Below are 26,672 nucleotides of genomic sequence, written 5' to 3' on the forward strand. Positions count from 1 at the left end.
TATGTCTTACAATGGAATTCCTGATAATCAGAGATGTAGGAGTGTGCGGTGGGGACTTGCGGCGAAGAGGCGTGGTCACGGCCCTGGGAGCAATGTGTCTGCCAGCTGGTTCTGAAAGAGTGACAGCCAGCTTTGATCGGTGGCCGGAGGGATTGACCGAGCAGCCGGACAGTGCCGCTGGAGCAAGGGGAGGTTGAGATGGCTGCGAGGACGAGGTGGGATGGAAGTCTCCTGTCAGCGGGGGGAAGTCCTGCTCATCCAGGCTGTTGTACCGGTCAGTGAGCTGAAGTTCACAGGGAGGAGAAAGGCACGGGGGTGACTTCTTTCCCCTGCTATCCCTACGAACTATAGACCAAGGCTCCTGGTCGAGAGTGGAGTTGTGGATTTTCGGATTTGGTGTGAATGCAGCCTTAGCCAGTTTCTTTGGTTTAGCTCCCTGCTGTAGCCAGAGGTCTTCATCGAGGGATTGGGCAGCCGGGATAGTGGAGTCCAGCTCAGCTTCAGCTGAGGCGGTAGGAGCGGTGCCCACTGCAACCACGGAATCAAGGAACAGTTCTTCATCCCTGAGCCAGTAGAGATTGGAGATACGTCCTTCCAGCTCGGCGATGTTTTGGGTCATATGAAGGCAGCGGTCACACCCGGATGGATAGGTGAGCAGTGGCATGCTGGAGTCAGACGATAGTTGGGGAAATAGAGAAAATGACTATGGCAGCAACGGTGTAGTGTGTGTTGAAGTCCAGCTACTATAGGTTTTACAACTGATTGCAGAGACACAAGGTTAAAACTTACACGGGAGTCCACAGCGTTATCTTGGCTTGGGCAGAGATAAGAGCAGGTTTAGGTCCTGCAAGGAGTGAAACTTACTGGTACGGGCCCAAATACTGGGCCCGTTGAGATGGATGAGAATCCGGCAAGTTTAGCGATTCTATCAGGCGGGCATAGATGTCTTTCTCTTTTACCCAGTTAAAACATATAGGTAAAAACAACAAGGATCTAAAAAGTGTATCGTAAGATTATGGCTTAAAACTGAATAAAAAGTCAATTTGTGACAGAGCTTCCCGGCGGACAAACAGAAACGCCGACGCATGCGTGATGACAGACATGAGACATTAAACTGAGGCCTGGCTCAGTTTGAATAGGAGCCGGTGTCAAAATGCCGGCAAATCAGTTCCAGCAATTTAACTGCTCAAGTTGTACGTAGTAACATTTCTGGCAAAGTTCTGTATCAATCATATGTGTGAACAATTCCATAACATTAACGGCACAAGCACGAATGTGGATGCTCTGACGTAGGACACTCTGTTGTTGAACTGTGTGAGCCAATTATAAGGTTCATAAGGTGACGAGTTCATTCCGCACCAGCTGTGCCGTGTAAAGACCACATGTAGGAGGGAAATACAAACCACAACGGGCAGTAGCATTTTGACGAAGGATTGGCAAAAATGTCGAATTGGACAGACGTGGAAATAAGAGAGCTCCTCAGCGTCCAGGCGGATGAAGAGATTAGCCAACAGATAATTCACCTGCTATGTTTTCAAACTGCAGTGACTCCATCACAAAGGCTAAACATAATTTCCGGGAAATGACAACAGAGGAATTTAACGGTATTGCCAGTGTTGTGTGAATGGTAGGCTTACGTTAAAATGCATAAAGGTATGTCTTGTGTGAACAACAGAAACTGATACCTTTACCGGAAAAAATTATCTGTCAATTTTTATAGGTTACATGTGTGAAAGGGGCTATAATATGTCAAATGTGTTACTCCCCAATGGAATTTTGTTAATTTATTTAAAATGAGAGAATCTGTTACCATCATTCATCATTCAGATACATTACATGTTGTTTTATCCTCTTTTTGCTGGCTCTCTGTGATGTTTTCATAATGAATCATCAGTGAATTGAACTTGTGTTGATTCAAATTTTCTTCTCAACTTTATATTACATTGCTCTAAACACTGATCACACTAGATCAGTTTCATCTGGATAAGCTTGAACCAATTGTTGCTTAGAACTCTGCCCATAGCATGGAGTAAAAGGCAATAGGCTGCACTGAGTAATTTATCACATTAACCCTGCTGTCTATAGTGTAAGATGTGTAAAGAGTAATTGTGAAAAACAGTCAAACAGTAGCTAATTTAATTCACTCAACTTTATTTAATAAGATAGAAACCAGAAACTTTGATTGTTTGCAAATATTGTCAAAAATAATTGATGAAACCTTAAGTATCCTTTCATACTAAATAATAATCTGAAATTTATTAATACAAGACTTAAAATACCTCAATAGAAAATACCCCAATTAGAACTATACAGAATGCCTGATTTCAAATTAATGAAGCTGATAAGTGGTTAAAAAGTTGAATATAACGTAGTGCTGTACAAATGAAAGCTTGATCAAAACAGAAATTAAAACAAAACCTTTGCAGGTTTTGCTAAATAGTATAATTCATGATTCATGACACCTGAGCATCAACACTGAGCAACACATCTGATCAGCTTGGTTCTCCTCATCAAAACCAGACAGATTCTTTACTTCATTGCTCCATTGGCTCATTCTCCTTGTCAGAAACACATTTGATGTCAGAGGGGAAAATGTCCCAAGCGTCCAGCCCAGGAACGTGCTTCTTCCAGTCGGGCTGAAGAGGAGGATTGTTTAAAGCCATCAAACAACCCAACCAGTAGCATTCAGCAGCGAGATGTGCTTTGTGTTCCAGGAAAGGAGTCTGCAAAATTAGAAGGTGAGAAATTGCTACGTTTTACATGTTGAATCTAGCAAATTAAAGTTAAATTTCCCATTCCCATTTGCCCATTTGGTCCGCAAATTTCTGAACTTTTTCGGTGCACAAAACACTGACATACACCTGACATACCTTAACAATATCTTCTTTTCTGCTGTAATACAGAGCCATCTGAAGATTTTGAACTGTTGACAGTTTGTACTCTGTAACCTGTAAGAAAGAAAGAACACTGACAAAAGTATAGTAACACAAGCTTAAAGGTGTCAGTTTTCACCAGTGGCCCTACAGTACCTTCTGAGGTGTTGATCCTCTGCTGTGCTTGTTCAGGTCAAACATTTCCTCTATGTGCTGCTTCTTTTTCTCCATTTGCTCTCTTGCATCCTCAAACATGCACTATGAATATTAATAGTTTAGTTTAGTTTTGCTTTATTTCACAGTGATAAAGAAATGCATTAATGAGGACACAGTCATAAAATGTGAGGATAAAAACAGAAAGAAGAGATGAAATTACTAATATTTGCAGGTAAGATAAAAAAAACAACAACCAACAAATAACAAACAACAACAAATTCAAAATAAAACAAAACAAGGAGCCACTGAAAACTTCTCAAAACAAAAAGATAAACAAACTGAACAACAAGAGCAGGTTTATTACAAGGTTTATGACTCGGATCAGGAATTGAATAAGTGAACTACTCAGTTATCTCAGTTCAATGTAGTTTCCCAAACAGCATCAGTAACTTAGAGTCACCAGACTGCACCGTACCTGAATCAAACGTTTGGCCGACTTTATGTTGTCATCCTCTGATTTCAATTGGCCTTTGATTTTAGGCCACTGTATGATTCTGAGCTGGTCGTACATCTCTTTCAGTCGAGTTTTATTGACTGGGTTGTTCATGTTCTCAGAGTCTCCTGTCTTTATTGAAAGAGACATTTCACTTGCCACTCTATGCAAGGAGAGATGAACACAATAAGATTTCTCCTACTTTATTTACATGCTTAAGTTTCCCAAGGCAACACTATATAAAGCAAATTGCAATTTCTTTTTTCAAGATGCTGCATGTACCTGTCTTTGAATGATTTAAATTCTTCCTCAGATTCTTTCAGGGCGGATCTGTAGGGATAAAATGTAGCGTGTGAAAATGTCACTTTTATTCAACAAGTTCATAAATAAACGGAATTAAAGTTTGTAACAGCATGTAACACATTCATGTAACAGGATTATATTTTTAAATTTACTAACAATATTTTTGATGTATCCAATCCATAGTTCACATCTTAATGGTAGCCGAAAATTTTCTATGAACGTTGTCTGGCCTCAAACTGTCCTTTTATCCTTTAATTGCTATTTATTTATTGAGGGTTTATAATGAATTTATCTCTTGAATTCTCTGCATCTCGACTTGGAACAACCTGCAGAGGGAGCTCAAGCTTCAGAAACTAGTCACTATTTTAAAGTCAATGGAAACAGCATCTATTTAAAATTGAAAACATTTCAAAGGTTTTGATGACTTCTGTGTTTGTGACTATAAACATGTGTATTGTTAATGCCTTTGAAACTATGTGAGTGTTTGTAATTGTGAATGTGGAGCAGGGCGTTGCTGGAGAAGAGCGTCCGTGTTCAGCAAACCAAACCTGGGTTTGTAAAGGTTAAATAAATATGTTTTTAAAAAATCAGTAACGCATTGCTTTGTGGGACCTTTTTCTCAAATCCAGTACATTAAAGAAACATAGATAGAAGTCTAAACGTGTAATCCTTAACATGTTACATACCTGTTACATCATGTAAACCCTTTACAAATAGTGTTACCAAGGCAACTATGTCAAGCTAATTTGAATTCATTACCTATTTCATTGTAATATTTAAAATTACCATTAAAAGAATGTTCAGAAAAATATTTACCTCGCCTCCTTAAGTTTCTCCTTGTAATGTTCTTCCATTTCAGCCATACTGTGTTAAAAGAATCTTAAATGGTTATTTTGGTTAAACCAGGTTCACTGTAATTCATAACTTTAATACCATAAATGTATGTAGTTCATGGGATGTTTTTTTGATTATCTCTGTCACTTCCATAAAATGAATACAATATTATCAGAAACCCACCTGTTTTTATATTGTAGTGCATTTTGTTGACACCGATGGCAACTTGATGTGACACATGCATCTCTCTTGGAGCTTTGGCTGTGTAAAGGAAATGGAAATTCTAATTGGTATAAGATGTCTGTTTCTGTATGATTTTTTTTGTGCCAAGTTTTACTGCTTGTGGTTGATTGATTATTCAGGAGTGAAACATATTGGGGCAACTTCAGAGGCAAAGTTTCAGGATTTCCCAGTGGAGTTCCACATTCACAAAAGTTTTTTTTTCGACTAGGCTCCATCAGTGTCCATGAAAGAAACCCACTATATTAGTTTTATTTTATTCTCTTGCTGTTTAATACTGCTGTTTATATATTTTTTTCTTGCTATTTTTGATGACTTCGGTGTATGTGACTACAAACATGTGTATTGTTAATGCCTGTGAAACTATGTGAGTGTTTGTAATTGTGAATGTGGAGCAGGGCGTTGCTGGAAAAGAGCGTCCGTGTTCAGCAAACCAAACCTGGGTATATAAAGGTTAAATAAATAGGTTTAAAAAATCAATAACATATTGCAGTGAGGGCCCTTTTCTCAAATCCACTGTGCATTAAAGAAACATGTGACATAAGTCTAAACATGTAATCCTTAACATCTTACATGCCTGTTATGAATACATTATGTAAACCCTTAACAAATAATGTTACCAAGGAAACTATGTGAATCTAACTTGAATTCATTGCCTATATCATGTGCTATATTTAAAATTGCCATTAAAAGCATGTTCAGAAAAATATTTACCTCGCCTCCTTAAGCTTCTCCTTGTAATGTTCTTCCATTTCAGCAATACTGTGTTAAAAGAATCTTAAATGGTTATTTTGGTTAAACCAGGTAATTCATAACTTGTACATAAATGTACGTGGGATGTGTTTTCTAGATTATCTCTATCAGTTCCATAAAATGAATACAATATTATCAGAAACCCACCGTTTTTTATATACTAGTGCATTTTGTTGACACTGTTGGCAACTTGATGTGACACATGCATCTCTCTTAGAGATTTGGCTGTGTAAAGAAAATGGAAATTCAAATTAGTATAAAATGTCTGTTTCTGTATGATTTGTTTTGTGCCAAGTTTCACTGTTTGTGGTTGATTGATTATTCAGGAATGAAACACTGGGGCAACTTCAGAGGCAAAGTTTCAGGATTTCCCAGTGGAGTTCGCCACTGACAAAAGATTTTGTCATCGACTAGGCTCCATCAGTGTCCATGAAAGAAACCCACTACATATATGGTAGGTCTTTACTGTAAAGTTCTGACAAAAAAGTTTATCTTACCCACCAACTTCCATCTATTTTGTATAACACTCTTCTATTCAAAAGTCAGCAGCATAGATCCATTCAACAAATTATACAAATATAGCAAGAACATGTCCTAGTTTGTGTGAGAATTAATATTAGCCCAAGCCAACCAAACAGTGCTGCATCTTTCACCTACATGGCAACAGTCTACATGCCATTTGACAACTGTATTTAAAGGCAGATGATAAGATTAAGGGGAAATTGTAGAAACTTCTTGTGCACCAATTTCATATCAGCTATATGCCATGAGTGTAAGTAAAAACGGTCAGTTGCATAGCATACCTTCCAGGATCTGTCTGATAGTTAATGGCCCTGAATATGTGGAAGAAATCAAGTGTTTAGTCATTTTTAATGTTTCACTTGTTATCTGATCAACATAATTCATGGTTTTTAGATGTATAGGATGTGAAGTCACTGAGAAATGCAGCAAATTGTAGCAGATAACAACCTCTACCTCTGCTCTGGTGGATATCCTGCATCATGAAATTGCCCACTGCATCCACAGAGTTTGGGGTTTGGAGAAAGAGCCGATGATGGCATCCCATTATCAGGGTACATGCATTTTGAATTGAAAAAGAAGATAAATTACCTGCAGTACACTAATACAGGATGTCTTTCTCACAATGAATTAGGATTCAGCAATGAAATGATAAGTCTATGTCTATGAAGTTCAGCATTTTTCCTTAGCTAAGTATTTTACAGAAGCTCTTTGAACATTTCCTAAAAGTAAGCTGTTATAGGCTTCTAGCAACCAATTACAAATTTGCATCTTAATTTAATCACAATCAGCATGTCTCAGTGAACGAAGACTGCAGTCTGTGTGTGAAGACACAAGTTCAAACTGTGATGTGTGAATCAAAATGTTGATAATCAAACCTTTGGACATGCTGTTGCTGCATCCTCTCAGTCTGTTGTCTTGAGTGTCCGTCATATCTTGGGGGAAAACAGCTGCAAAAGGAGCAGGTGGTTATATCTTTTCAATTTACTGACAATATTTTTTAAGTATGTATCCAATCCATAGATCAAATCTTACTGGTAGCCGAAACTTTTCTGTGAACATTTTCTGGCCTCAAACTGTCCTTTTACTGCTATTTATTTGTTGGAGTTTATAAGGAATTTATCTCTTGAATTCAATGACATAAGTGCAGAAGGACTGGCTCGATGGTCAAACAACAAACGTTTAATTAATTTGGTTTTTATTTTCTCTGCACCCTCTACGTGGAATAGCCTGTAGAAGGAGCTCAAGCTTCAGAAACTAGTCACTCTATTTTAAATTAAATTGAAACATGTACTGAAAAATGAAAATGTTTTAAAAGTTAATTTTATTTCATTGTCTTGCTGTTTAATACTGCTGTTTATTTTATTTTTTTTGCTAAATGAATACAATATTATCAGAAACCCACTTTTTTTATATACTAGTGCATTTTGTTGACACTGTTGGCAACTTGATGTGACGCATCTGTCTTAGAGATTTGGTTGTGTAAAGAAAATGGAAATTCAAATTAGTATAAAATGTCTGTTTCTGTATGATTTGTTTTGTGCCAAGTTTCACTGTTTGTGGTTGATTGATTATTCAGGAATGAAACATTGGGGCAACTTCAGAGGCAAAGTTTCAGGATTTCCCAGTGGAGTTCGCCACTGACAAAAGATTTTGTCATCGACTAGGCTCCATCAGTGTCCATGAAAGAAACCCACTACATATATGGTAGCTGTTTACTGTAAAGTTCTGACAAAAAAGTTTATCTTACCCACCAACTTCCATCTATTTTGTATAACACTCTTCTATTCAAAAGTCAACAGCATGGATCAATTCAACAAATTATACAAATATAGCAAGAACATGTCCTAGTTTGTGTGAGAATTAATATTAACCCAAGCCAACCAACTTTCACCTACAAGACAACAGTCTACATGACAACTGTATTTAAAGGCAGATGATAAGATTAAGGGGAAATTGTAGAAACTTCTTGTGCACCAATTTTATATCAGCTATATGCCATGAGTGTAAGTAAAAACGGTCAGTTGCATAGCATACCTTCCAGGATCTGTCTGATAGTTAATGGCCCTGAATATGTGGAAGAAATCAACTGTTTAGTCATTTTTTATGTTTCACTTGTTATCTGATCAACATAATTCATGGTTTTTAGATGTATAGGATGTGAAGTCACTGAGAAATGCAGCAAATTGTAGCAGATAACAACCTCTACCTCTGCTCTGGTGAATGTCCTGCATCATGAAATTGCCCACTGCATCCACAGAGTTTGGGGTTTGGAGAAAGAGCCGATGATGGCATCCCATTATCGGGGTACATGCATTTTGAATTGACAAAGAAGATAAATTACCTGTAGTACACTAATACAGAATCTCTCTCTCATGTTGCATTGCATTCAGCAATGAAATATGATAAGTCTATGTCTATGAAGTTCAGCATTTTTCCTTCGCTAAATATTTTACAGACACTCTTTGAACATTTTCCTAAAAGTAAGATGTTTTAGGCTTCTAGCAAGAAATTACAAAGTTGCAACATAATTTCATCACAATCAGCAACTCAGTGAACAAAGTGTGTCAAGACACAAGTTCAAACTGTGATGTGTGAATAAAAATGCTGATAACCAAACCTTTGGACATGGTGTTGCTCCCTCCAGACATCCTTTACTTCATCAGATTTTGAGTGATGTCTGCAAAAGTGGCATAACAAAAATGTTATCAAGCAGCATGTATCTCTTATCTTGTACTGTTTGAACAAGTAATAGAATATGATATTTTGTATAGGAATGAATCGAATTAAATCTGAAAACAGTATGTCACTCCACTCAACAGCTGCTGCGTTCTACAGTATAGACTATTCAATGGGAAAGTTGTTGGAACTTGTTTTCTTGATTTTTTTTCTACTCACCTATGCTCTTGCTTTTTATTCATTTTGCTGTTTCTCTTGTCTCTTATCTTGTCCAAGGCAGATGTGTACTGAAGCTACAACTCTGTCTGTCAGCGGTACTAATGTAGGTTCCAACAAACTCCAAGGGGGTTGGGCCTCAGCGAAAGAAAAGAAAAGCTTACAGGCTATAAATACACAAAGTGAAACAGTGTTCTTTACTTTGTTGGAAGCACTGCTGCTGCTGCATTTAGATTTTTTTATTTCAATTTTGTTGATTCTACCATGGGTGATTCGTTTATCATAGCGATAGACTTTGGTACTGCATACAGTGGGTATGCCTTCAGTCTGTCACCCAGACAGGCACAAATTCAACCCACTGTGCCATCCTGGGGAAAAGAGCATGGATTTGAAACCTTGAAGACTCCTACCTGCATTCTTTTCGATGAAAATGAAGAATTCCTCAAGTTTGGTTATGATGCCAAAATGGCATATACTAGAATGGGTAGCGAAGAAGCAAAGAAAAACTACCTCTTTGAAAACTTTAAGATGGCACTCTATGGAAAAGTGAGTAAAGAGTGGTCTGTAAATCTAAATGTACAGTAGTTTTACATTTGAATGCCTCATGAATAAAGGCAGAATATACATTTTCCTATAATGTATGTAGATTAGATTAATAAAATGATGAGCTACCTAGAAATTATTTTTAATCCAAGATGTTGTTGTAATGCTGTATTGCACATTTTCAGGAGGGAAAAAGAATTACTAAATTTATCTTTAGTGCTGAGTCAAAAGGAAGAGGAGAATTGAATCCAAATTGAGGGTTGAAGTGGTTGTAGTGGAAGCTGGTGGTTGAAGCTGGAAAATAGCTCTTTCACTTCGGTTGTTCTGCCCTCACAACGTGTTTGTTTACAGTGGTTGAATCTCAGTGTCTCACTTAGTGTCCTAGTGTCATATTCTGTAGTATTACTCAGTGCTAAAGATGGGTCATAGGCTATTTTGACTTCAGACCTTCCAAGTCGGACTCCTTTACATCACCACACAGTAACTCCTGGTTCAATCTGACTCAAATGGCAATGTTTTGTGTGATGACTTTAGAAATCAGGTTCCAGCTCTAAGAATATTTGCACTAACATCTTGTCAATCATCACCAGCAACTCAGCAAGAATGTAACGATTACAGCCATAAATGGCAAGTCGATGAGTGCCTTGAAGGTAATCACAGAAACCCTGCGCTACCTGAAAGAACATGCACTGAAAACCATCGGTGACAACACAGCTGGGAGGAAGTTTGTCGCCTCTGATTTCACCTGGGTGCTGACTGTGCCTGCTATCTGGGATCCTTCTGCAAAGCAGTTCATGAGAGAGGCTGCAATTGAGGTAACTGCATTTAAACTATAATTTAAGATGGCATTTAAATTATGAAATGATAGGCAAAATATACAATACACATTTTCTTCCTCATATTAACAAGAATGTGTGACATTTATTTTATTTCTAGGCTGGTATTGTGACTGAACACAAAGCAGACAAGTTGGTAATTGCGCTGGAACCCGAGGCAGCCTCAGTCTGGTGTAAGAAGCTCCCATCTGATGGTTTCATAGCAGAGAACGATGGCCAAAACACACTGGAGCAAGCTCCTGGAACGCAGTACATTGTTGTCGATTGTGGAGGTATGTGGTACTGTTAGTAATTATGCAGACTATTTTCTGCATTTCCCATTTCAAATTTTACTTGCATTGCAAAATATTTATTGTTAAGCATAGCTTTTATTTATTGCCTCAGGTAATAGTGTCCAGATTTGTAAGAACATATTGTTAGCTCAAATGCTGTAGTTGCTCAGCAGTTTTAAGCACAGCCTTTTTGTCTTATAGGTGGAACTATTGACATAACTGTACATGAAGTGCTGGGTGGAGGAGCCCTGAAGGAGCTGTACAAGGCCTCTGGTAATGACCTGGGAGGGCAAAATGTTGACAAAAAGTTCAAAAGTTTCCTCAAAGAAATATTCTCTGATGACCTCTGGGATGAGTATGTAAGAAGTTATCCCAGTGAGTTTCAGAAGATGATGTACAGCTTCACGGTTCTTAAATGTGTGGAAGAGGATGTGGAGATTACCTGCTCGTTTAACTTAGGAGCATTAGCTCAGAAAAGGCAAAACATAGAAATGTTTTTCCAGAGAGTGCAAGGTGCATCCTGGGATGAGGGGGTGATCAAAATCTCAAAAGAGAAAATGAAGTCTTTCTTTGATGAGAGTCTTAGCGGGATCACTAAGAATCTCAGAGAAATCTTGAAGAAAGATTTAAGAATTGAATACATTGTATTAGTGGGGGGCTATGCCTCAAGCCAGATTCTGCGCAGACACATTAACAGGCAGTTTGGCAGTCAGTGCAAAGTGTTGTGTCCTTTAAATGCCCAAGAAGCAATCATGAAGGGAGCTGTCATGTTTGGAAGACATCCAGAGGTTGTGGCATCACGAAAAAGTGCCTTTACTTATGGGATCAGTGTGTCTCAGAGGTTTGACGAGTCCAGGCATAAGGCAGAAAACAAGTTCTCAAACAAAGAGGGTGACTGGTGTCGTGATGTTTTCAACAAACTGGTGGAAATTGATCAAAATGTGGGTTGGAATGAACCCAAAGAGCACATCTTCAGTCCAATAGAAGCAGATCAGACATTGGTAACGTTTAGTTTTTATCGCACAGAGAGAAAAGATCCTAAGTATGTGGATGAATGGGGAATGGACCCAGTTGGTTCGTTTGAAGTTAGCATGCCTGACACTAAACGTGGCATGGCTCGCGAGATCAAATTAGAAATCAAGTTTGGCTCCACAGAAATACAAGCCACAGCCACTGACGTAGATTCCAACTCAACAGGATCTATCAAGATTGACTTCATGAGCGCAGCATAAGACTGTTACAAGAATATCCAAAATGCAGCTGTTTCCTCTATAGGAGCTTGGGGACCCAAGTTATGCCTGGGTTATTCTATAGCAGGCAGATGCAGATGATAGGCAAAGCCTAAGCCTAAGCTTACAAAAATGTTGGATGGTTTGACATTGATTAAATTGGAGGAATTATGATTTTTCACTTTCTTTCTTATTATACTGATGTTATATTTTATAAGGGTGTTTGTTTTTCATGTCTGTCAATAGATTTTGTATTTCTCAAAACTGCTGAAACAGTTACTGTTACAATGAAGCAACTTGTATTACACTTTAATGTTACATGAGATTAACCTAACTAATAATTATGAGCACAGTACTGCAGCATTAACATAAGCATCTGTAGCATATATCAGTGTTGCATATATAAGTGAAGTGTTTTTGTTCTTCATGTTCATCATAGAGTTTGGTGTGTTACTCCCTGATGAAGGCCACAGTATAGCCAAAATACTTTGGAGTTAATTTTAATATGTTGTTTTGAACTAGTCATTCAATAAAGGATTTTTCATTTTTTGCTTGAAGACTGCCTTGGAACTCTCTTTTCATTGAAAGCAAAAACTCCAAGCCAAAGAGCATCTTCAACAAATGCCTCCACACATTGGGTGACTGAATCTTCAACACCTCTTGAGTGCTGTATCTGATTAAAATTCCCCAGGACGCATGTTAATACCAGGTGTAAAGGGGGTCATTGTAATCTTTTACTTCACGACAAACAGAGGGGAAAATATTGTCTCAGGAAATGACAAAATGATATACTGTACTGTCAAAAACATGCCCTGCTTCTTTATCTGTTTTTTATTTTTATCTGTGTTGTATAGGGGTCCTTGACCAAATGTTATTGAACTCCCAGTTATAGCAATGAGATTAACCTAATTAATAATTATGAGAACAGTAGTGCAGCATTATCATAAGCATCTATATATAAGTGTTGCATACATAAGTGAAGTGTTTTTGTTCTTAATGTACCATACAGTTTGTTGTGTTACTCCCTGATGAAGGCCACAGTATAGCCAAAATACTTTGGAGTTAATTTTAATATGTTGTTTTGAACTAGTCATTCAATAAAGGATTTTTCATTTTTTGCTTGAAGACTGCCTTGGAACTCTCTTTTCATTGAAAGTAAAAACGCCAAACTAAAGAACATCTTCAACAAATGCCTCCACATGTACAAACCCAATAAAACACACACTATTATCTCTTGATTAAAGACATTATTTGTTCAAAAAGTTACACACTGAAAGCAGTGCTGCATTACAATAAGGAGATAATTTGTAAAATACTACAATAAACTACAACAATAAACTGACATCATTATCAACAAACTGATGGCTCTTTAAAGCAATATTCCACTGAGTTTTAACATGGGGGTTATTCGGCACTTGACCACCATGAAAACCAGAATATAATCTACTCACCAAGATCAGATAGTAGTAGTTTCACTCTTGCCATACGCAAATTTCAGGGCACTACGTCTGTTGAAAAACTGTAGCGCTCCTAGGTGTGTCCAATACAAAACAATGATAGTAATTATTTGCTTGTCCCTCATAGGAAAAATTCTCTTAAGTGTTTTTCCATTAATTGCAAAAGGGCAAGCCAACAAATTGGTAGTGTTGTAACACTGACCTCTTCCTCCTCTTCCCACCTTACTGTTTTGGATTTTTTTTATAGCAATAATATTCATTGTTGCTTGCATGAAACTAGCGTGAGACGCCAGTATGTGACTTGTGTGGGAATACACGAATCTAGCACATCAGGCTGGTATGAAACAAGTTCCTCTGGATCACACTGCATTCCTTTAAATCATACATCATCCTCACACATCATTGTGGTATGGCTGTCAACTTTGTTTTCATCATTCCATTGTCATAGCTCATAGCTTGACTTCTCACGCAATCAGTTCTTTCTGAGGCAATACTACAAATGAAAGATTCCTCTTGGCTCTTTCAGTGGTTCATCAGAATGCAATGCTGGTATGGTGTCCTGGATGGCATTTAAAGGGTTTTAAGGAACCTTTGTTATTTGCAAAAAAAGTTTCCCCAATTTGACCGTGGGTGATTCGTTTATCATAGCGATAGACTTTGGTACTGCATACAGTGGATATGCCTTCAGTGTGTCACCCAGACAGGCACAAATCCAACCCACTGTGCCATGCTGGGAAAAAGAGCATGGATTTGAAACCTTGAAGACTCCTACCTGCATTCTTTTCGATGAAAATGAAGAATTCCTCAAGTTTGGTTATGATGCCAAAATGGCATATACTAGAATGGGTAGCGAAGAAGCAAAGAAAAACTACCTCTCTGAAAACTTTAAGATGGCACTCTATGGAAAAGTGAGTAAAGAGTGGTCTGTAAATCTAAATGTACAGTAGTTTTACATTTGAATACCTCATGAATAAAGGCAGAATATACATTTTCCTATAATGTATGTAGATTAGATTAATAAAATGATGTCTTGTTATTACCCACACATCAAAGCTACCTAGAAATTATTTTTAATCCAAGATGTTGTTGTAATGCTGCATTGCATTTCACGAGGGAAAAAACATCAAAAGAAAGAAGAGAATTGAATCCAAATTGAGGGTTGAAGTGGTTGTAGTGGAAGCTGGTGGTTGAAGCTGTATAAAATGGTTATGGTTATGTTACAAACCATAACCACCATCCCTCGGGCTAGACTAAAAACTAAAGGCGACAGAGCCTTTTCTGTCAGGGCCCCCCACACCCTAGAACAACCTCCCTGAGGAGATCCAACGAAGATCCAATATTGTTTATTATCATCTACCATCACTTCTCTTTTTTTTAAAAATTGTATTCTGTCAGGAACGTTGTATTCTTATTTTATCTGTGTAAAGCACTTTGTAACAATGTTTAAATAAGTACTATATAAATAAAGAAATTAAATGTTCTTCCTGAGGAGACTCAGGTCCTTTAGCATGTGCAACAGGCTGCTGCAGATGTTCTACCAGTCTGTAGTAGCCAGTGCACTCTTCTTTGCTGTGGTGTGCTGGAGAGGCGGCATCAAGGCAGAGGAAGCCAACAGACTTAACAAGCTTGTTGGACCTGGACCCTAGCCCCTCAGAGCCCCTTCCCGGTACCGGCACTAATAACTGAACTCCTGACCATTGATTATGTATATATACAGTATCTATATATGGATACGCATTTATTCGAATATTCATTTATTATTATTATTTGCATTTTTGCACTGTCTCTATAGTTTTTATATTATGTACATCACCTCTATTTTTTGGCTGGACCGCAACAGTGGGGCCAGCCCTACAAACGCGAATGTCTGTCACTCACTGATTGACTGACTGACTGAGTGATTAAGTTACACCATTGGTCGGCCGTGGCACGTGGCACATCATAGGATCACAGAGCCAGAAATTCAGAGATCAGGAGCCCGTTTCTCCCACACAGTAAGCAGGCTGACCAATATCATGCATGTAAGCTGAAGCTAAAGTAGAATCTATACAATTATATCATATCGGCATTTATTTCGATGCATATGCGCAAGCTCAGTCCACCTGAAATCCTCTGTTCTGTCGGGGGAGAGAGACACACAAACAAGCATGGAGGTTTCATCACGCCGAGGGCTTACTGCCGACCTTCCTGGAGTTTCCCGGGGCCATGGTTCCGGCCAGTGCTGCTAGCTGGGCGCCGATTTGTTCCCGATGATCCAGCCGAGATTTCGGCGGGGGTCCTGGCGACGATACGTCACCGGGTGTCCGGCGAACAGCGTTTTCGGCACCGATGGGTACTAGAGCGCCTGGCGCTTGGATCGGGAAGCTCGATGCGGGCCGTGGGCGCGGTGGAGACGACAGCGGTGGAGACGACAGCGGCGGAGAGAGAGACGGGATGCGCTGAAACGGAGATCAGTATGGATGTATGGACTATTATTCTGTATTAACAGTCTACAGCGGAGTTAGTTACACCATTGGTCGTCCGTGGCATGCGGCACACTCATACACGGTCCAGCCATATACTAGGTTTTGACCTAGCCTTGTTATCTTATTACCTCTTCTCTTTTATTATCTTGTGTCTCTTTTAGTATCTTGTACTTGTTTTTCCTATTATTTCTACTATTCTGCCAGTTTCTGCTGTGGCACCTGAATTTCCCCAAGGGGATTAATAAAGTGCTATCTTATCTTATCTTATCTTATTTTATCTAATCTTAATTTTGGAAGAACTTTCTCCACAAGGTCACAAGTATCGACTTGACATTCTTGAATTTGATAATCAATAAACTGATGGGAACATCACTTCCAACATGTTATCCTCTTCAGTAAAGACAAAGAGAAAAATACTGTTTTGTTACTAAGTTAAGGATTCATTATTGCAATGGTGGTCTTTACTGTAATTATGGAAGTGATGGTGATGTAGCTATGTACAAGGCATGCAGCCAAGTACTGTGGGCATCACCAAAGTACCCATGATCCCACTAAAGGATGTCCTCAACTGTATTATGGCTTTTATACAAAAGTTAGCAATGCAACTGAAATGCATAGTGTATATTTATAAGAATAGAAAACAGGAGAAAACAAGAACAATCCCTAACCAGCTGCCTGGTTACCACAGGCACAGCAACCCCACTGAGCAAAAGACGTGATTTCAACGTCACGTCTATGCTTTAGCTCTCATATAGCCCAGGATCATTACGGTTATGTATAGACCTATTTTAGACCAAGCAGTAAATACATTATTACAATGAATAAACATCTGTAAATACCAAAAATATGCACCAGAGAAGTCCTGTAGACTATCCTACAAGATAATTATCTGAGCACAAGAAGTAATTTCAACATTGCGTCTATGCGTAATATAGTCCAGGATAATTCTGTCTATGTATAGACATCTCATAAACTTTCACTTTTCAACCCCATTTAAACCTAATTTAGACTAGACAGCTATGGCCATGTAGACGTGTTTTAAACATCTAATCAACATAAAATTGCTCAGTGGGACTGGTAAGCCACAGCTAGGCATGCTTGATGGAATTTAACATCTTGGGCTGGTCAGACTGCTTGGCTGAAACTACCTGTTGCATTATCTGTTGATAATCATGTCATCACATTTTTTACTGACAGGTGACTGTCAGTTGCGTGCGATGGAGATTTTCCCTTGGCTCCAGACATACAAAATGCCACCTGTACTTGTTTTCATGTGGGTGTTGTTTTTCATCTATTGCATGACAGCAATTTCACAACAAAAACAATATCCAGGTTACAGTACATGACCTTACCTGAACTTCATGTCTTTTTTTTTCCCGTCAGTTAAATATCTGATTTTTGGTTAATGTAGCAAACAATGACATATATTACTTGTCTAAACCTTTTTTGTTTTTATTTTACGGCTTTCTGGGAAAGAGAAAAGAGGAGGAATGAATACTGAAATATTTTAACTAAGTAAAATTACTGCAACTTCAGTTCAATTTGACTGAGTAAGAGTTCTTGTCTAGTAAGTCCTTTCAGTAAACAAATCTGAGTAGCTCCTTAAGAAAGTACTTAGTTACATTCAAGCAATAATGCAAGATTTTGCGTAGCCTATGTTTCAAAATTGTGACCAAACACCACAAACCCAGGCTCATTTAACTTTTGCGGACACCCGTTTCACATCTGAAACAAAAATATAAAAAATACTCACTTTTTTGATTAAACAGTTAATAATTCAAACAAAATAATATTATGATCCTATCATGAAAAAGCCATGTTCAAGCTCTGAAACAAAGATCAATAATCTATGACAAACAAAAAACATGTCCCAAATGTGCCTATTTTTCATTGTACTCATCAATATGTCTCTTGTCTATGCAGTATGGTAGTAAAAAAGTAGTAAAAAAAAAAAATAATAATAATAATAATAATAATAAAATTGAAAACCCCTATAGGGTCTTTTTGACATACTTTTGCATATTTTCCTTGTTAAATTTGTCATTAAATGGTCAACTATAGTTCAACTTGACACAGCCAGGAAAAACACATGAGTTGCAGTTGTCGACAATGCCACGGATTGATCTTTAGTATTTGAATGGGACAATGCTCTGTTTCATGTACGCAGGCTTTGCTTACATCATTCTCAGTTTAACCACAATGTAGCATTTTTTGGACTGACCTGTCAATTTTATTCATCTAACTGGAAACCAATTTCTGCACAGAGCGGAGCTGCCAAACACCCTGTACTGAGCACATTAGAGGATAGACAGGTTAAATAGAGGTCCACATGTTGCCTATTGAAGGTTTGTGAAATATATGCTGCCCAATGAAGTCAAACAGAATGCAGTAACTACTACTTCTTCTGTGTTTTGAAAGTTAAATGCCATGACCAGCGTATAGCTTTCATAACAGAAATCATACCTTTAAATGCTACTAAATGATATATAGTTCTTGTTTGTACTAACAAAAGTGGATTGTTGGGTCATTTTTCTTAGTTTCATTACTTATCACCTAGCTCCCCCTGGTGCACGTTAAGAAATAAGTCTTATTTGAACCAAAGCAATCCACGTCTTCTGCCTTTTCAGGATGAAGTTGATGTACCATCTCCACCACTAAAGGTGGGTCTTATGCAAGTCCCACTGTAATGATTAATATAAGATAAAGATAAGATAAAGGATGATTATATGGTAATTACACCATGGTATCACAATTAATTTACCAATGATTTATGGATATTTAAAAATGTTGCAAGTACGCACCTTTAAATTCCCAGATTGCAACACTACAAGCAACCGATAGGAATGAGTGCAAGGGACAGCACCACTTTGAGAGTAGAGAATATCCAGTTTAGTCTTTTATCCATACTGTTTTTTTCTCTTTCATAAATGGTGGAGTGGCTGTTGGCAAGAGGTTAGAGAAGCGTGTGACTGGAATGTTGTCGGCTTGAATACCCAGAAACTGCAAAAAGTAGAAAATATATAAATAAATATATAACACTCTTTGCTCCCTCAACAACAACTGTCAAGGTATGACAGAGATGTGGCTGATGCACTTACAATAAGTGCAAAAGGCAGAAGAAGGTAACATTCATGCATCCATATTTGGAGTGACTGTGCTTTTTCTGTAATGGCAGCCAAACTCTGGAATCTTCCCTCATACTTTTAGAGCTGCAAACTCTGATGAAAGTTTTAAACAGTGTCTTAAAACCCATCTTATTATCCTGGCTTTCCATTGATTTTATTGTTTTTGCAGAGACGAGTTTATGCTGTTTATGGAAAGCTGGTGCTGAAGGGGATCATGAGGGATGACCTTTACCTCCACTTCATGACATTCAGTGTAGCCATGTGCATCTTGGTGAGCCCAACACTGGTCAATCAGTTGCAGGTTATGCACATAACCTGCTAAACTACTTTGTTGTCAGGGGACAAGATCTCTATGGCAGTGAATTCTTGGTGTACAACACCCACGTGATGCTCCACATAACTGCCGATGCAGTCTTGTTTGGCGGTTTGGACAACTGCAGTGCAGATAAATGTTAGTGTGTAGTGAAATTACACATCTGCAGGAGTGTTTTTTTTTTTTTTTTTAATGTGGCCCAGTGGAAAATAAAATGTCCACCGTCAACAAGACCACGTGGCCTAAAGGATAAGATTGAGGAAGGATTTGGAAGCTGTGGTCCAGGTGAGCAGCTTTGGTTATCTTACATTTTTATTTTTTTATTATTATTATTGTTATTTACAGACAAGGTATCACCACTCCAGAAACAAGATAAAGTGCATACATAAAAAACAAAAGAAACAAACAAAAACCAAAAAGGCCCCACATGCCCCTACATAGTGTTAGTGACGATAAAATGACAAACAGACAGACAGTCAGTCAGTCAGACAGACAGACAGACAGACAGACAGAACAGATAGACAGACAGTCAGTCAGAAAGACAGACAGACAGACAGTCTCCACAGGTTATACTTAATTAAGGTTTATCATTAATCTATAGAGGAGAAAAAAAGAAAAAAAGGGTCTTAGTTCATTGGCAGATTCAGAGTTTTCAGGAAGGGGGCCCAGGTGTCATGAAATTTAGCTGTTTGATTTTTGTGATTTGTTCCATTGAGAGGTGTTCTGCTAACAAATTGAGCCATTTTGATGTTGTTATTTTGTGTCTGAATTCCAGTTGAGCAATATTGTCTAAAATGGTCAAGGTGATAAGTATGGCATTGTGGTATTTGTGTAGGTGACTGATGGGTGTGAGGTCTCCCAAGAGGCAGAGGGAGGGGGAAAGTGGATCGCTGTGACCCAAGGTTTGGGAGATGGTGGTTATTATGTTATTCCAGAAATTTTGAGTTGGTGTGCAAAGCCATACTGAGTGAAAGTAGTTGTCTGTGGGGTTGAGAGTGCATTGTGGACATATGTCGGTGTCTGTGAAGCCCATTAAGTGCATCCTGTGTTGAGTTCTGTGTGTTCTGTGTATGGTCTTATACTGAATGAGCTGTAATCTGGGGTTGCTGGTCATCGAGAAGATGTTATTGCAAATTTGTTTCCAGAGGGTTGCATCAATATTAATCGATAAATCATTTTCCCAGTCTGTGGTGGGGACAGATGTGGTGGAATCTTTTGTTGATGAGATAAGTTTGTATAATTTTGATAGTGGTTTCTTGACTGTTGATATTGTAAATAGGTCTGTTACTAATGGCGGTGGTTGCAAGTTGTTATGTCAATTTCTTTCCTGAGTGCGTTCTTGAGTTGTGGATATTGTAGAAAATGTTCTTGAGTGAAATCAAACTTCTGGATTAATTGATGGAGTGTTAATATGGTATTATTCTCAAACAGGTGTTCTAAGTGAGTGATTCCTTTGATTTTCCATGAATTAAAAGAGAGAATGCGCTTGTTGATTACAAAGTCTGGGTTGTTCCAAATTGGGGTGAATTTACATAGTGAGGGTGTGTGATTGGTGATCTTATTGATTTTCCACCAAGCTTCCAGAGTTGTGGCAATAACTGTGTTCCTGTAGCAGTTATTTTTTGTTATTGCTGTTGAGAGAAATGGTAGATCTTTAATGGACAATTCGTTGCATTCTGATTGTTCAATCTCTAACCATGGGTCTTGGTGAACATTTGAGTGAATCCATTTCATGATGTATTGTAATTGATTGACTAAGTAATAGTGGAGAAAATGTGGGGCATTTAAACCCCCAAGCTGTTTGCTTTTCTGTAGTGCTGTGAGTTTGATTCTAGGTTGTTTGTTTTTCCAGTAGAATTTTGTGATTAGTGAATTAAGTGTATTGAACCAATTGGGTGTTGGTTGGACAGGAGTCATTGAGAAGAGGTAATTGATTCTGGGTAAAATTGACATTTTGATTGTTGCGATGCGGCCTGCAAGGGAGAGTGGTAAGTTATTCCAGTGGTTTAATTGATCTTCGGTGGATTTAAGGATGGGGGTAAAGTTGAGGTGGAACAACTCTGGAAGATTGGAGGAAATATCAATGCCCAGATATCGAATGTTACCAATTGAGATGTTGAAGGGTAGTTTTGGGGTTGCAGTATTCCACTGGTGTTGATTTAGTGGGAGGATGGTGGTTTTGGACCAATTAATGGAGTAGTCAGAGATGGAGGAGAATGTTTCTATGAGTTTAAACACTGCAGGTAATGATATTGATGGTTTTTGTATATATAGTAATAAATCTTCGGCATATAAACTGACCTTATGGGTTGAGTTGGTGGTGGTAATTCCAGTGATTTGAGTGTCTTGGTGAATGGCGGCTGCTAGGGGTTCTATAAATAGTGCAAATAATAATGGGGAGAGTGGACATCCTTGCCTAGTACCGCGGTTTAATGTAAAACGTTGTGAGGTTATTCCATTGGTGATTACTGATGCTGTGGGTGAGTTGTAAAAAATTTTGATCCATTTAATAAATGACTCTCCAAAACCAAACCTATCTAGTGTTGCAAATAAAAAGGTCCAGTTTACACGGTCGAATGCTTTCTCTGCATCTAATGATATAATGGCTGTGTTAGTCTAGACGGCGTGTATTGTTTGAAGAGTGTCTACCTTTGATGAAACCAGTTTGGTCTGGGTGAATTAGAATATGAATGACTTTTTTAATCTCATAGATAGTGCTTTACTAATAATTTTGATGTCTGTGTTGATGAGTGACAAGGGGCGATAGCTTGAGCAGAGAGTGGGATCCTTGTTAGGTTTGAGGAGAACTGATATGAGTGCCGAATTCATATGTGTTGGGATGTTGGAGGATTTGTAGATTTCTGTTGTCATCTTAATGAATAGTGGCGATATTGTGTTCCAGAAGTGCTTGTAAAATTCAGTGGGGAAACTATCTGACCCAGGTGCTTTGTTATTTGACATGGCTTGAAGTGCTTTCTCACAGTCATCTAGTGTAATGGGTCTGTCTAAGATATTTGCATGATGTTCTGGTAGCTTGGGAAGATCTATGTTATCAAAGAATGTGTTTATTGTAGTTAGGTTAGGCGTGCAGTCTGGTTTATAAAGGTTGTTATAGAAAGTTTGAAATGTTGCTGATGTATCATTTGGAGTGTACATGGTGTTCCCCTATGAGTTTTTAATATTTTGTATAATGTTTTTTTTCTTGTTGTTGCTTGAGTTGATTTGCCAGATATTTTCCTGATTGGTCACTGTGTTCAAAGTAGTTATGTTTTAGCCTCTGTATGATAAATTGGGTCTTCTTGTTTATGATGTTATTAAGTTTGTAATTTGTTTCAGTTAGTTCTTTTTTTATATCATCAGATTGGTTTGTAGCTAGTATACCATTCAGTTCTCCCACTCTCTGCTCAAGTTCTTTTTCCAGTTTTTGCTCTTTCCTTTTTTTATTGGTGGAGTATGAGATTATTTTTCCCCTTATCACTGCTTTGGCTGTCTCCCAGAGTAGTATAGGTGAGGTTGTTGGAGAGTCATTTAGTTCTATGAAGGATGTAGGAGTGTTTAGAACTTGTGCTGTTACAATGAAAGGTAAACTGTACAGTGTCCAATTTAGTCAGAAAATGTCAAAGTTTTACAGTATGGCTGACTTTGAGGACCTGTCATGATTTTACTTAAACAGCTTGGACCTAAATGTTGGTGTGTAGTGAAAGTAGTGTTTTGACATAGAACTTGTATAGTTAGAGGTAAACTCTACAGTGTCCAATTTAAAAATTAAAGAAAATAATAAAAGAAAATATCAGAAAGTGTAATATATGCAGCATTTATAGTTTAAAAAATGGCACATATTATGGCCTTTATTTATTATTATTTTGACATAAAACATCAATATGGGTGCTCACTTATTGAATTCGATGATTAAATACAAAGTAATTGGTTTAAAATAGTATTTATATATGTTTAAAATCTCGCGCTTTAATTTTGAAGGATAAACGCCAAAACCGGAAGTTATTTTCTGTTAATTCGAGCTAACATAACACATCTTGTTATGATGCTATGATGAGAATTGCTGTAATCATTTTGATGAAAGTTCCCCTTTACTTTTAAACGTTAAATTTAAACATTGTCATTTTTGGACTACATAGGATGCACAGATTAAATATTACACAGTCACCTTTCATTTTTTCTGCAAAAGTTATATATCAAAACCCTCCTACAGACCTGCACTTTCACAACACATAGGCCCACGCAGTTAAAATAGCAGGCCCTCAAAGTCTGAAAGTCTGATTTGATGTGTGTGCCTCATTTCTCTGACATGAGCCCCATTCTTCTATTACCACCACCAGCTACATGTCACTCGCTCAGTTCTCTTTTCGATCGAGGTTCAGTATTTCCATCTGAAGTAGTTGAATTTCCTGTAGCTTAAAACCGAAAAAAGAAGTACAGGTTGTGCTCACTCATTTGTCCCAGTGGCTGTGAGGCCCCACAAGGGCACTTAGGGTCATATTTGTTTTTTGTCCACGTTGTTGTGAAAGCAAATTATTGCCGCATAATCAGTCATATCAAGAGGGCATGCAAATCCGGCAGACCAAAAAGGTGTCACACACTTCTATGTAATTTGTGATAATGGGCCATTTGACAAGTGTTTTGGCAATCAGGAAATGTCTGAATATTCTCATGATCTGGATGCAGACATTAGTGTTGTATGCAATGACAGGCCAAAACAAAACATGAATAAGGTCTTACCACTTTTTGTGTTTCTAAACCAGTCATCCGCTTTCAAAGAATGCCACAGAAGGCTTGCAAGAGCAGAAGCACAATCTCCAGTGTTGTTTAGAAAAGCTCTAGAGACATTCAATATAGTCAACACAATAAAGGATTTATCAACATTGGATACACAGCAAGTGACTAAGGAAGATGTACGTGACATGATAGCAAGTTTTGTGAAAGACACACTTGGAGCAGATTTTCTTGGGGAAGACCTACTATACCTATGGAGTCTATGTCAATACATTTGTTGTCAGTGTGGTGATCAGGCAGCACCTTTTAGCTAGACAATGAAACAACTTATATGCAGAGGGACCGCAGCTGATGTGTTCAACCAGGACCAAGACATCTACACTTTTTTTTGCCACTTTGCAACCTTGCTACTATTTGCTACTAAGTATTCTATGCTTTATTTATTATTTATGTATATATTTCACATTTCATTTGTCACATTTCATTTTTTCAGTCATACTGCCTGCCATTGAAACCAGTAAATAAAAATTTTACAGTGTGAAAAAGACTTGAGACTATTGTATGTGTTTTGAATGTGTGTCTTAGATACTTTATTTTACAAATGTCACAGTGTTAGTCTGGCTGACTTTCATTTAAACAGCTTGGACCTAAATGTTAGTGTGTAGTGAAAGTACAGGTCTGTCGGAGTGTTTTGACATATAACTTGTGCACATACAATGAAAGGTGACCTGTGTAGTGTTTAATCTGTGTAGCCTGTATGTAGTCCAAAAATGCCAAATCTCTGTTTAAATGTAGAGGTGAACCTTCAACTAAATGATTACAACAATTCTTCTTGGAAAAACATTGTACAGATTGTATATTTGCATTTTGTTGCTTAATTATTTGTTTGTTTGTTTTTTTGTGCAAAAAGACGTTTATTTAGTCAACATTTGAGTGTTGTGGATTTCTAGAAATTACGCTCTTATTCTGAAAAAATCACACCAGAAGTCTTATTCTTATTTCAGCTGGCGGAACATAGCCTGCTGACTTGATGCTGCCCCAGATAGTAGCATAACAACATGAAGTCGGATTGTATGGTTTTTACAGTGTCAAATATTTTGCCTGGTGCCAGAATTCACCCACACTTCCTGACAGCAACCACCGCAGTATCGACTTGGAGCTCTACAGTGAAGTGAGCTTTATTTTCTTTATTTTACATTATGGCTTCCAATCTGTGTATCCTTCTCAGAATATCACTCTTTTATTGTTGTTTGCCCAAGTGCAACACTAAGCCTTTACACCTTGCATTAAAATGCGTCTTGTATCCAGATTGTATCTAGATATGATTTAACCTGATTACATTTACACCTGGTATTAATATGTGTCTCCAGTGTCCACATTGAGATCCGATTGAGATCCGATTGAGATCCGATCGAGATCCGATCGCTCTGTCCAGCTCAAACAACCGAACGTCACATCCTCCTCTCGTTTGCGCGGGTCCAAAAAAAAAAAAAAAAGATGATACACATCCGTGAAGCCGCGCTACTGTATGGACTTGAATATCCATGCTAGTAGCTTTCCTCGCTAACTGGCTAATGGCTGCTACCTCGCTGGTTTGGAACAGTCACGTGCGTACTCTCCGCAGAGCCACAGCATTTTATGGTAAATGCGGTAACAGCGCGGTGTTCGTGGAGATTGCAGAATCTCCTCCGATTGTCAATTTTTGCCAGTTGTCAGCTGTCAGTTGGCTCGATTAGACTACTTCCCTGGTAACCAACGAACATAGCAACCATTAACCAATCATAGCCTCTGAACTGACTGTGGCGTTTGCGGAGGCCTCCGCAGAGTTTCATTTTTTGAGAGGAGCACGGAGCTAGGTGCGGACCCTCCGAAGACCCCCTGCGGAGCTCCGCACTCGCCGCACAGACCCTCCGCACCACGAACACCGGGCACACCGCAGAAACCATAAATGTGCCTTTATGCTTGCTTTTGGAAGCAGGGGAAGAAGCCGTCTTCAGCAACTGGAATGCCGAAGACGAAAGTCACGCGCGATTACGTATTTCCGCCCATGTAGTTGTTGTATGTGGATTGAAAACACAATTGCATTTACACTTGTGTTCAATGTGCTCACAATGCGTCCCTGACCACCTCCGGAGGTGGTTTGGCCGATCGGATCACAATCCGTCACACCTGTACTTTCATGTGGTCAAGCACTATCCAATTGCAATCTGATCACCCAAAACGCATTTTAATGCAAGGTGTAAAGAGGGTCATTTTCTTTACTGGAAACAAACACGTGTGTTATTAGCCATGATTTAATTTTCATCTAACTTTATTCTATTCTATTTTATTTCCTCTAGGCGTTGCTACACTGTACAAAATGTCCATCTGAATAAGTCGCTTATGTATTCAATATTAAAATCTTGCTTTTTCGTAAAGTGTTGAAAAAAAAATCTCCCAGTTGTGAGGTAATTACACCTGTTTGCAATTCAGCTTGTTTCTACAATTTTCTATATTCAAGTGATATTATATTGAAACAAGATGAGAGCTCTGATCTGCATGTTTCAAGATGACGTGACAGTTTTTTAAATTATCCTTTCAACAAGTGAAACTGCATTGGAAAACTATAGTGAAAATACCTCACCATTGGAAGAAA

At 38.2% G+C, this 26,672-nt stretch overlaps 2 protein-coding genes across 3 annotated transcripts; one reads left to right on the forward strand and one right to left on the reverse strand.

Moving 5' to 3' along the window:
- Window positions 1-2,140: 2,140 nt before the first annotated feature.
- Window positions 2,141-9,195, reverse strand: LOC139644612 (uncharacterized). 2 transcript variants are annotated; one of them, XM_071520047.1, is made up of 16 exons: window positions 9,070-9,195; window positions 8,792-8,851; window positions 8,381-8,419; window positions 8,209-8,238; window positions 7,050-7,121; window positions 6,628-6,666; window positions 6,456-6,485; window positions 5,800-5,877; window positions 5,614-5,661; window positions 4,843-4,920; window positions 4,642-4,689; window positions 3,805-3,852; window positions 3,505-3,685; window positions 3,030-3,131; window positions 2,871-2,948; window positions 2,141-2,723 (listed from the first exon to the last, which is right to left on the reverse strand). In XM_071520047.1, exons 1-16 carry the CDS (start codon window positions 9,090-9,092, stop codon window positions 2,535-2,537), a joined length of 1,143 nt encoding a protein of 380 aa, XP_071376148.1. In that variant the 5' UTR covers window positions 9,093-9,195; the 3' UTR covers window positions 2,141-2,534. The 2 variants fall into 2 exon arrangements, with proteins under 2 accessions (XP_071376148.1, XP_071376157.1); XM_071520056.1 differs by lacking the exons at window positions 5,614-5,661; window positions 5,800-5,877 and having other exon boundaries at window positions 9,070-9,190.
- A 60-nt stretch (window positions 9,196-9,255) lies between these two features.
- LOC139644601 (heat shock 70 kDa protein 12A-like) lies at window positions 9,256-13,071 on the forward strand. The gene is made up of 4 exons (XM_071520035.1): window positions 9,256-9,612; window positions 10,200-10,424; window positions 10,546-10,717; window positions 10,919-13,071. Exons 1-4 carry the CDS (start codon window positions 9,331-9,333, stop codon window positions 11,947-11,949), a joined length of 1,710 nt encoding a protein of 569 aa, XP_071376136.1. The 5' UTR covers window positions 9,256-9,330; the 3' UTR covers window positions 11,950-13,071.
- Window positions 13,072-26,672: the final 13,601 nt, after the last annotated feature.

The sequence above is a fragment of the Centroberyx affinis genome, unplaced genomic scaffold (assembly GCF_046629955.1).
Source record: "Centroberyx affinis isolate AG114_WGS23_722 - 3 ecotype Tasmania unplaced genomic scaffold, CSIRO-AGI_Caff_v1 ptg000063l_1, whole genome shotgun sequence".
Taxonomy (NCBI): domain Eukaryota; kingdom Metazoa; phylum Chordata; class Actinopteri; order Beryciformes; family Berycidae; genus Centroberyx; species Centroberyx affinis.

Excerpts from the sequence above, each read along its gene's own strand:
- LOC139644612 (XM_071520047.1), bottom strand. The coding sequence starts at position 9,092 with ATGAATAAAAAGCAAGAGCATAG. Across the intron at positions 6,486-6,627 it reads GGATATCCACCAGAGCAGAG|GGCCATTAACTATCAGACAG; the intron begins GTAGAGGTTGTT and ends CCACATATTCAG. Across the intron at positions 4,690-4,842 it reads GCACTACAATATAAAAACAG|TATGGCTGAAATGGAAGAAC; the intron begins GTGGGTTTCTGA and ends CTTTTAACACAG.
- LOC139644601 (XM_071520035.1), top strand. The coding sequence starts at position 9,331 with ATGGGTGATTCGTTTATCATAGCGATAGACTTTGGTACTGCATACAGT. Across the intron at positions 9,613-10,199 it reads AGATGGCACTCTATGGAAAA|CAACTCAGCAAGAATGTAAC; the intron begins GTGAGTAAAGAG and ends AATCATCACCAG. Across the intron at positions 10,718-10,918 it reads CATTGTTGTCGATTGTGGAG|GTGGAACTATTGACATAACT; the intron begins GTATGTGGTACT and ends TTTGTCTTATAG.